The sequence below is a fragment of the Pararge aegeria genome, chromosome 26, assembly GCF_905163445.1.
Source record: "Pararge aegeria chromosome 26, ilParAegt1.1, whole genome shotgun sequence".
NCBI lineage: Eukaryota > Metazoa > Arthropoda > Insecta > Lepidoptera > Nymphalidae > Pararge > Pararge aegeria.
In genome coordinates, this window is record NC_053205.1 from 6494480 (window position 1) to 6506634 (window position 12155).

General features: G+C 37.0%; 2 protein-coding genes across 2 annotated transcripts in view; both read right to left on the bottom strand.

Moving 5' to 3' along the window:
• Positions 1-212: 212 nt before the first annotated feature.
• LOC120635153 (zinc finger protein 91-like) lies at positions 213-3976 on the bottom strand. Its single transcript, XM_039906086.1, has 2 exons — positions 3013-3976; positions 213-1273 (listed from the first exon to the last, which is right to left on the bottom strand). The coding sequence occupies exons 1-2, from the start codon at positions 3974-3976 to the stop codon at positions 213-215; spliced, it is 2025 nt and encodes a 674-aa protein (XP_039762020.1).
• Positions 3977-4016: 40 nt separating this feature from the next.
• LOC120635066 (zinc finger protein 208-like) overlaps positions 4017-12155 on the bottom strand; it is a 38223-nt gene continuing 30084 nt past the window's right edge. Inside the window, exon 5 of the mRNA XM_039905972.1 lies at positions 4017-7413. Within this exon, the coding sequence (XP_039761906.1) occupies positions 6314-7413 (1100 nt within the window). The 3' untranslated portion in view covers positions 4017-6313. The remainder of the gene's footprint in view (positions 7414-12155) is intronic.

A 12155-nucleotide genomic window follows, 5' to 3' on the forward strand; every position in this document is an offset into this window, starting at 1 on the left:
CTATTTCCAGTAGTGGACGTCGATTGGTCTAAACGATGATGATAATGACGTAAATTTTATCCGGGAATATTATTTTTGTCTCCTGCCCATTATTGTGAAGGGGTCGCTTGTTTCGCTCCTAATACAGTAGGACCACAGGTATTTAGAGGTTTTTAGTTATTTCACTACATGTTGGCTCTTGACTGTCATTTGAAATCATTCGCAGATTCTTCTTAAGTATTCCCCACGTTGTGATGCACTCGCATATGCAATTTCAAACTTGTGCACTGTACAAAGGCCTTGCTGCACTCCTTACAAACGTATCTGCGATCATTGGTATGTATCCGTCGATGTATATCCAACGTCTTCTTCCTCTGAAAGGATTTCATGCAAAAGTCGCACTGAAACGGCCTCGAGTCATCGTGTTTCACCATGTGTCGCTTCAGCAAGTCCTTGCTGAAGACCTTGAAACCGCATATCTCACAGGCGAAAGTTTTCTCCTTCAAATGAGTCCGCAATTTGTGTTCCACCAGACGACTTTTCTCCGTAAATATCCTAGAACACTCTTCGCATTTAAACTGAGAGGTTTTAACATCGTGCACCAGAGCTAAATGTTGCTTTCTTAGATAGTTACTCCTGAAGATCTCCGGACACTTCGGGCACTTCAAGCTGATTTCTTTTGCGCGTATCCTATTGGACTGTTTACAATTCCCATCCAAATCCCATTTGAAGTTGTAATTCGAATGGACGTTTCTTACGTGACTGTATAGATTGACCTTCGCGACGAAACCTTGGCCGCAAATATCGCATAAAAACATTTTAACTTTAGTGTGAAACCTGTGTACGTGAGTTAAAAGTGGTCCGAAGAATCTGAAGCTCTGACCGCAATCCAAGCATTTCATACTCTCATCGTTTAGCTTAAAGGAGAACAAGGTGTCCTCCAAATCTGTGGTATCAATTTTCGCGTCGTGGGCATGAGAAATGTGTTTGAGGAACTCGTCAACATTGTATACAGGTTTCGGGCACAACTTGCAGGATATATCGGATATGTCGAGTTTGATTCTGTTACAGCGGTTGTTTCGGAGGACATTTTTCAACTTGGCGTCACTGTGTTCTTCTCTTGTGTGCTGTTTTAGTTTGGAACTGTCCACGAATGGACATCCACAGTAGAAGCACATGAATTTGTTCGCGCACCACCTGAAGGGCATGATTGTAGAGCATTCTATGATGGTCGTGAGTAACTTCGTTATATTATATTTCCTGTGACGGTCGTTCGCGCTCTCGATCTGTGGATCTGAAACTAAAAATATTGTTTATGTCAGAGGCCGATTACGTGAGAAGTAAAGCTTTTTTTTAAAACCCCTTAAATAATCCCATCATGTCAAATCACAAACATATGAACGACGATTTGCCATAATGCGTAACAAAGGAGCTTCTCTCTTGCAGAGTTTACGAGCCAGCGAAAACGGCATTACGGTCAACCGTTTTGCTGCCAAGTTCGACTGCCTTATTCTGCGCCACTGGGCGGATGTAGCAATCGGGCGAATATTGTTTTTAATTATTTAAACTAATTAATACTAACTTAGTGGTTAAGATACTAACAATCTATGGATGTAAACGTCCGAATTAAATGATTATTATTATATATCAGATTAACCCAAATTTTCGCCGTGTACTTTTTTTACAGGGATACATAATTTAGGCAACAGAGGCCGATCAAACCAATGTTCACTTAAATGTACCTATTTTTAGGTTTCTGGCATTTACTTAATTCTTTAGGAGTGTAACTTCCTTAGAATCCTTTTGTTCGTTGTGAAACTGGACATAATACTTTCATGACACTCGACCAAAGGGGGTAAACCTTCCTGTTGCTTTGGCCTGTGGACATGTTTTTATTATTATCCCTTGCCAGGGTTTATATAATTTTGGTTTATGTTTTTGGTTTAACCGGATAAATAAAACCAATTTTCATACTTTCAACGTTTATAATATATTATATGATTATTTTAAGCTACAGATGCTATCTACGGAATAGAAGTGGGTTTTGCATGAGAGCATAAAATTAATCAGGTAAAATGATTAATATGCTCGATTTCGAATCCCCGCCATATTTCTTCGATATTAACTGTTTCTAAATTTTTTCTAGAGTATTCATTTGATGGGTGTGGATAAATTGTATGTAATTTAGTATTACCTCTCATTATACAAAAGTTGCATAAATAACTGTTATGTATACCCATAAAATAAATCCTCTATAAAAGATTCGAAAATGGTTTACTACCCTTTGAAATTTTCCAATTGATAAAAAATTTCTTTCTTGGATTTTTCGGTAGTCGTTTGTTGGAGGTGTCTTTTGCAGGGATTAAAATATCTAAAGGAGTGCTGTCAAAACTTGAACTCATATAAATATTGAAAAAAATGGCGGGGCTTCGGATACCAGGCATCGAGCAGTAAGAATGTGGCTGTCTGTTGAAAAAACCCTTTGAGCAGGAGGGATCGAGAAAGAAACAAACGAGTGTTACTATGAAATTCAGTACAACGTTATATTATCTGTTTGGTTATTAGGACATGAGGTGTTGTAATGTTCGGAATGCATCGACCAAGGCACATCGTTTTTCTCTTAATTTTAAGAACCTGAACCCTTTCAATAACTGTTAAAGATGGCCTATGAACTCATCATGGTATAACATCTCTCATTCATTACTCTTATACTTTTGAGATTCTGAACCTTACGTACGGTAGCCGTGTCTTAAGAATACGCTGAATTAAATTTCCCTATTTCATTGTCAGTTTGGCCAAGCCTCCACGTATGCCAACCGACAAACGTGGCCTGTGGCTAAACTGAATAATAATGCCCATTTTGGCCAAATGTGACAATGCACATGTTTGCACCACCCAGTTATATGGACAAAGGCACATCATATTGCCCTATTATTTTACAGAATCTGACCAACAAGTACGGTAGCCGTTAACGTTGTCCGGTGTCTTATTATTGGCCATGATTCTTAGCGTAATGTTTTTTCATATATCTACTGGTTTTGAAGAATTTATCGCAAGATGGGCACTTGATCAGCCTAACGTTGGTATGCCTCGCCATGTGGTTAACAAGTTCGTGCTTCCCGAAGGTTTTCCACCCGCAAACTTCGCAAACCGCATTCTTGACCTTCAAATGGTTCTCTCTCACGTGCCTCTGCATTATGCTTTTGAAAATGAACGTTTTATTGCAGTAAGGGCATTTGATTCTGTCCCTCCGGTTGTGAACATCCGCCATATGGTTCGAGCGTTTGTAGTGTGTGGTAAAGAACTCGAAGCAACTCAAACATTTGTATCTCCTACCATGAACTTCCTTCATGTGAGTCCTTAGAACCCCATAACTTAGTACAAGACCGCACTGCGAGCACTTCTCCTGGTAATCGTCCAGAATTTGATTCTTCGCGTGATGGCAGAAATCCTCGTAGCCTTTAAACTGTCTGCCGCATTTAGCACATGAAGACTTGAAGTAATTCTTATGGAACTTGTTCATATGCGTTAGTAGCAACGCGAAAGTTTTCATAACCATTGCACAGAAGAAACATTTCGGTCCGTCGTCTAATTTCATCGGCACCAAACTGATGCCGATCTCCCTGTCGAATGGGATTTCGTGTAAAATTATCAAATGGTCGACGAGTTGGAACACGTCGTCCATGCGCGCGTAGCACAATTTGCAACTGATTTCCGAAACGTCTACATGCACCAGCGGTTCGCAATAGTTCTTCAAATTCTTCTCTAGATCGTTTGGACTGTGGGTCTCTTGGTGTGTCTTTAAATCCTGAGGTTTATCAAACATTTCGTAACAGTAGAAACATCTGAAGCAGCTGCTCAACCACCTAAAAGGCATTATCGTCGATTTCTGTAACACTTCTATAATATTTTTGCGCATGGTGTCTAGAGTCCTAGTGTTGTTGTCTTCTAGTTCTTTCTTTTTGGTTAGGCTCGCGATTTTCTTTTTACTGGGCATTGTTCTTTTTGGCTGTCTGTTGAGTATTTCGCCTGCAACCAAAATCTCTTCTTAGCTTCATATTGAATCTGTTTATTCTTAGTTATCAAATGATATGAATTTTTTACTATTATCGGCAACTATGTGAGGAGGTAATCCATAGTTAACATTTATCCAAATAGGGGTTTTTTGAGAGTTTGTTAGTTCAGATCCTTAGTATCTTCTTAACTACTCGTTACATTTAGAAAAATGAGGTTTCGGTTTCGTTCGAGCTTTTATTCAATTTAAAATCTACCATTCCTTTAAAGGGTTTTTGGATTCATAGGTATTGAGAAATAATAGTGTTGCATACAAATGATTTTAATTATCAATCGATTATTCACAATGTTATTTTTACAATTAGTCTAAATAATTGTTAATGCTTAGAATTAATAAATTTATTTATATTGATAGTGTGAGATGTCCATCTTTAAATAATGGAAATATAAAGAGATAGATAGATATATAGATAGTCTTTATTGCACATACAGAAAAAAAACAAATTGAACAAAACAAAAGGTAAATAAATATATATGCGCAAAGGCGGCCTTATCGCTTGAAGCAACCTCCAGACAACCTTTGGTTGATGAAGCATGTTTAGTACGGAAAACGGGATAGTGCAACATTCAATATATAGAGATATAATTTTAAGATGTCTTATAATACATTCAAAAACTATAGTATGAGAGAGAACGACTACTAAGTAGATTTAAGATATACTTGCAGTACGCTAAGATAGCCATATTGCCAACTACATTCTTATGAAGTTCCGTGATTTTTTACCGATATGTGTAAAGAAACTTAGATTTATATGAAACAATTTATTGATTGTAGTAAGAGAGATATTTACGTGTCGAATTTAAAATAGCATCTGTGCACATCTATGTTATCTATGCAAGTTAAGTGCTACTTTTTTTAATAAAACCAAAAGACTAGACAACATTTTTTGATGTTTTTTTTATCTTAGATGTAGTTGAGAGCTGGGCGGGCCATGTATGTGAGAACGGACGCTAGCCTAAAAACTAGAATGGTAAACGTAGATCGCAGACAGATAAAGTGGACTACGTATTATTATTTGAAGAGACCTATTACTACTTTTAATGCTATGAAACATTTTACAGCTAAATATAAAAAAAAAGTCTTGACCATATTTCTGACTAAATGGTCATCTGTTGTACACGAGTAACTAATATTATAGCAAAGGAAAAAATGGAAAATTTGGAGTATGTTTTTTTAGTTATCTGTAAATAATATTATTTCGAAGGAAAAAAATGGCAAAATTACCTCTTAAGGCAAATTTAGATTATGCTTTTCTTAGTTATTTATAAAAACTTTGGGAGAAACTAAATAATACTATATATGTTGGGATGATTGATTATTTTAAGTCTCCTTTAATTTAGGCACCTAGCAGTTCAGGCAAATTGAAATGTTACAGTAGATTGTGCAACAATGTCTTACGTAACGTTACGCCGGGATACATTCCAAGCAAACGAAGGATTTTAGAGACGCCCAAAACGAAGACAGGTAAGATGAATACTCTAATTTTACACCTCGTAAGGCAATAAAATAAAGTTTTGGAGGGGTTTTTTTTACAGTCTATATATACTCTATGGTTCGCTACACAGCCTCTGGTGAGTGACAGGGACGGCTTCATACGTTAGAGCGAGACAGCAATATTAGAAAGAATGAGCAGATTTTATTCAGATACGCCGTGCGCTGTTCTTAATTCAAATCATAAAAGTTGCTAGGGACTCCATTACAACATTGCTTACCCGCTAAGCCAATAGAATGTATTGACGTACTTGACCTTTCAAAACTAGGCTATTTATTTAATTGTCGAGCGATCGGTGTGAAAAAGTTATTTTAAGACAGCGAGATATCGGCTTTTGGTTAAAATGTCTCATTTAATTAAGGAGCTATGACAAGGAAGTCGAAACTGCGATATATCCTACTAGATGGCGTTAACAGTCGCAATAAGACTGTCACAAGGGCATATAACAGTTTCTGCATCCATGTTAGGAAGACCTTAGCTTAATTGAAACTTCAAGGCCTTTTAAATTTTGTATATACATTTATAAACTTGTTTTATTAGGAAGGACAAGGCAGCTAGCCCATTATGGTGAATGGAAAACTATCGCCTATACCTAACCAGAGAAACACTTCGCAGGACATGCAAGGAACACGTCGTTGCCCTTCAGACCAGACCATAGCTGTTCGGTGGCCAAAATAAGCATGACAGTGGTCCTTTATGAGCTCTCTCACAAAAAGCTATTGTACATATGCCAAAAAAATCCTTTAAGTTTAAATAAAGACTGAACGCTACTGTTGCACATAAGTGTGCTCGTAAGTTATTATAGGTTGCTGCACAGACTTATGCATTCTAGCAAAATGCGCGCGCATAATCTTCCTCGTGGTGAACGCTTTGTCACACGCTTCGCATTTGAAGTTCTTCTCCCCACTGTGTTTGTACATATGGTTCTTTAGACGGTTGCTGTTGAATGCTTTCCAGCCGCAAACCCCGCAGATATGGTTGCGGACTTTCAGATGGGTGTCTCTTAGATGCGTCATCATCATGCTGCGGAATACGAAGGTTTTCGGGCAGTGCAAGCATTTGATCTCCTGGCGATTCTTGTGTTCTGTTGCCATGTGCCTCGACCTCTTGTAATGGCTCTGGAATGTCAAAGAGCACACCAAGCATTTATATTTCTTATCTATATCGTGCTGGTTTTTCTGGTGGGTCTTCAATTTGGATCGCGTCTCAAACTTTTCGCCGCACTCCGGACACAATAGCCCCATGTTCTCGTGTATTGTCTTCACGTGTAGCCTCAAAAGGTTCGAGTCCTTAAAATGCTGCCCGCAAACGTCGCACAGAATCGCTGAAGTGCCCTTATGGTCTTTGTTTGTATGATGCAACAATGGCCCGAAGGTATAGAAGCTTGCCCCGCAAGCGAGACAGTAGACTGTGAAATTATCGAGTTTGAAAGCGACCATACAAATTCCGACATCTTTGTTATAGACAACACCATGTTGCGCTATTAAATGGTCTATAAGTTCGTACAAATCGGTGACATTTTCGGGGCATAGTTTGCACGATAAATTGGATATATCGACGTAGACTACTGGATCCCAATAGTTGTTCATAGCTTGTTCTTTGATCTCGTCTCCAATGTGTACGTGTTGATGGTTCTTCAAGTCCGAAGACTCTTGGAAGATCTCGTAGCAATAGAAACATCTGTAGGAACTCTTGAGCCATCTGAATGGCATGATCGTCGACTTCAGGAGCACCTGGAGTACGTTGTTCCGCATGATTTTCCTCTTGTCCTTCGACGTCAGCACTGGTCTCGGTATCATCTCGGCTAGATCCAGTCCGTCATCTGATTCTACTTCTTTGACAGCTTTCTGGCCACCTCTAGCTTCCCCTGCAAGTAAAACAAGCTTGCATTTTAGTACTTCCTTTAGAAAAATTTTATCTAGAGGTAGCCAGTGAGCGTCATTTTCATCTACTGTCTACGACACATATCAATGTTATTGCAAGACAAATTTTGGAAATTCTTCAAATCAATTTGTATTGAGTTATCAAGGGTCACATGAGAATCGATTTACATAAAACCTGTATTTGACGGCCGATTGGCGCAGTGGGCAGCGACCCTGCTTTCTGAGCCAAGGCCGTGGGTTCGATTCCCACAACTGGACAATGCCACAACTGGATGTTTGTGTGATGAACATGAATGTTTTTCAGTGTCTGGGTGTTAACCTATATATTATACGTATTTAGGTATATTATTCATATAATTATTCATCAGTCTTCTTAGTACCCATAACACAAGCTACGCTGACTTTGCGGCTAGATGGCGATGTGTGTATTGTCGTATGTTTATTTATTTATTGATAGTGTTCAGTGGCATGGCTTCCTTAGGGCTTAGGGAGTCCTAGGCGTCAATGAAAGGTTTTCGCCTATATAAAGTCCTTATTAGATTAAGAGCTTTTTGGGCCAACCACCAATTCTCGACCAGTTTTGAATATTGGATAGAAGCAGTTAATTTTTATTAAGTGACATATTATTCACCCTGCTTTCTGAATCCAATGCTGTGGGTTCGATTCCCACAACTGGAAAATGTTTATATCTTATATCTTTAAACGAGCAATTCTTGTATATATATCAATCTAGCCAGGTTTCATTTATATTGGAATCTCGTGCAAAAACTGCAAAAAATATCCATTTGAGAGATTCTGATGCGTGCGATGCGTAAACGGTAAACGTAACGCCAAACGACGGAAGTATGTCGGAATTGTTGTTTCTGTAAGATTTTTTTTTAAGTCGGCTCATTCGCGGACGAAGTCGCGCGGGTCCACTAGTTATAATTATTTATGTATATTATTTATAAAAATATGCATCACTTATCTTAGTACCCATAACACATGCTACGCTTACTACATGGCTAGATGGCGTTATCTGTATTGTCGTAGTATATTTATATTTATTCATATTTATTATGAAAATTAAGCTTAACTTGCTATACTCCGCAATAGCAGGAAAATCTGTATGGTGTAATTTATAATTTCTTCAATCTTTGTCCTCCACACCAAACAGATCTTCGTAAATGTACCCTCTACGCACGTTTCGCTCCGACAACGGAGCATTCTCAGGAGATGTTGACGTCATAATGAATAATTGTTAACTTATTATGTTGTATTGCATTCATTGTAAAAATTATAAATGACACCATACAGATTCTCCAACTTTACGCGGAGTATTTATGTTTATATATGTTGTGAAATATTTCTCGAGTTAGAGAATTCACCTAAGAGAATCAATCATACTTCATGATAGAGCCAGATAAAGTTCTCTAACCACAAAACTTCTAACCAACTGAACTCTGAAATTCCATCAATTGAAATTGATTCTTGCAATGGCCCCTGGTTACATTGTTACGCTACAGATAGTGTTATTGCCTCGAAACAATGAATTTTATTCATTGTTCTTAGGTTATGCAATAGCATATCAAAATATGAAATGGTGACAAAGGCAATTTTGATTTCAAACGCCTTTGGTTGCCGGGAAGAGATCTCAATATAGCGATAAGACCGCCAAATTGTACCTTCTACCTTAATTCTCTATTGTATTTTTATCTTTAATAATTTTCTCTTTGATGTACAATAAAAGTGTTTTCATTCATTCATTCAGGTGCTAATTTTATTGTGAGCCGATTCTAATCGTACGCCACACTGCTATGCGCTATTGGTTGTGCGAATACAACAGTAAGCATAAATTAAGTTAAAATTACCCGAACCCCGGTACAGTCGTTTACGATTATACGACACCCTTTATTGAATTAAATAATTTAAGCATGTTTGACAACGGATACCGATGTCACGGATTCGAATCCCAGGTCGGGCCAAGACTTGTTAGGTATTACCATCCCGGAGTTAGGAAATTGGCGGTGTCGACCCCCGTGATCAGCGAAACAGTCAACAAAGTCCACAGTCCCTATGCTGCAAAACAGCTGCGAGTAACTAGGAAATACTCGATGCTAAAGATGCCACATAAACAAAGACTGCTCGCGCGTTGTTGCCCATGTTACATTACAGAGTAGTTACATGTAGAGTATCTCCGTAACATATTGAACATTTAATATTTCACAAACTATAGTGTTAAACAAAGAGTCTCAGAACTAAAGTTGTTAGTTTTATTGTGAACTACAGGCCGAGAGCTTTCTGATATTTTTTATTTAACCCTTTATATATTTATCATCTCTCTTCCCTCTCGGCTTTCGTCCACTCTAAACGTGTATTTTGTGTTCATATTTCAATTATTAAATTTCCAAAAAATGTAGTAAATAATTCGCCAAAGTACTAGGACTATATAAGATTATCATCGTCTTCTAAGTTAAAGTGACATATTATGTGTTTATCAAACGTCAAAATAAAGATTCTCTCCTAAATACAACTGCAAGTACCAGGGCACCAGGCAGGCCGAGTAAGTTATAGACTACCTGTGCAAGTAAAAACAGACCGTATCTCAATAATAGTAAGCCTACTATGCCGCGAACTACTTCAAGTCAAATAAGGAAAGTACTCGCAAGTGCAGCATCGGATTCTGATCGTTCCGATGTGGTGTCAGAGGAGCTAAATTCGCAACACCTGCCTCGCACCCAACGCAAGCGCCGCCGTTCAAACGAAATTGAATTCCAACTCAATGACTTTAGAGCGGAAATAAAATTTATGATGGATACTTTTATGGAAAAACAAAATAAAAGATTAGAAACCCTTGAAAATCACATTATGGAAGTAAAACAACAAAATGTAGCTATCCAATCGTCGAATCAAGACATTGAGCAATCGCTGAAATTTATGTCCGATGAAATTCGATCGCTCCAAGGAAAAATTGGCAGTATTGAAAAGGATCGCAAAAATCTATCGTTGCATTTGATGCGCCTAGAAGACAAGATTGACGATATTGACAAAAGAACTATAAAGACGAGCGTTGAAATTAGAAATGTTCCGAAGCAATCTCGTGAGACCAAAGACATGCTATACTTATACGTAGATAGTTTATCAAAATGCATAACAAAATCAGAAATAAATAAAGTGGAAGTTCGTGACGTTTATAGATTACCGAGTAAAAAATCCGATGCAAAATGTTCAACCATCATTGTAGAATTTTCGAATACCTTATATAAAAATCACATACTGAATGCAGCCAAGAAGTTTAACCGCGAATATTCCGAAAAACTTAACACATTGAACCTGGGACTTCCAGGCACAAGGCAGCCTATCTATATATCAGAACAATTAACCGCTAAAACTAAGAGACTACTATTTTTGGCACGAGATTTTGCTAAGTCAGCACAATTTGCCCACTGTTGGACTACAAATGGAAATGTTTATTTACGTAAAAAAGAAGGCACTCCGTACATTTTTGTAAAAAATGAAGAACGTCTGAGTGATATTATCAAGAAGAATATTAATGAAAAGTGACTAGTTCACTTCTGTTGGAATTTGTTTTATATTTTTATTTTTGAATGTTTATCTTTTACAATTTTAGCATATTTATTAGTGAGTTACTGTTTATTTTTGGTTCTATTGTTAACATGGGTAAAACTCTTAAATCTTTTATTACATATTTATAAGGAAAAGTATAAGTATAAGTACAAAATCAGAACATTACACATTAATATTAAGTTACAATTACAAGGATGGCTTGAAATCGTTCTAATATTAACGGTGGCGCGCAGGCGCTGTTTACGAGTTGCAACGAAGTCTTTTAAAACTACCTACTTTGTGTTTTTTTTTTTTTTTCATTCACTACATTTTTATACATTTAATATTATATACAAACATGATTACAAAACATTTACAAAATACATTACATTTACAAAATATTGGAATACATAGTTATCATGCTATAATAATATGTCATGGTTCTTTGTTGGGCTGTATCATAATAATTGTTACTATACTCAATTCATGGATAACATAAGTCACATAATAAATAATTTAGATAATATAAATTTACACCAATCATTTTTGTGCGAACCAGAAAATTGTATTACTTACATGACAGAAACAAACACTAACCTGACAATTTTAACACAAAATATTCGCAGTATTCAACATAACATTAATGACTTTTTAATACTTATTGACCGAATTTCTATTAAACCTGATGTTATTGTACTAACAGAGTGTTGGCTGCGAAGTTGTCATTTCATACCGCAAATTGCTGACTATTATTCATTCTCAACGAAGTACTGCTACAATCAGAATGATGGTATAGTTATTTTCATTAAAAATACAATGCCGTCGAAAACACATGAACGCCAGTTCTGCGAAGCTAATTGTTTGATTACCACAGTAAATAATATTTCTATAGTGTCCATTTACAGACCACCTTCATTTCGAAACTTAAATGGTTTTTTAGAATCGTTAGATCTTACGCTTAGCGCATTACACAAAAGTAAGAACGTTATCTTAATAGGCGACATAAATATAGATATTAAGCTGAACAGTATTGATTCAAACGCCCATAATTACCTAAATATTATTTCAACGCATGGACTACTTCCTTCACATTCATTCCCAACTCGATATAACAATTGTTTAGACCACGTCCTGTGTAGATCATCATTATCTTCGACTACCCTTGTAATTGCCAATAGCT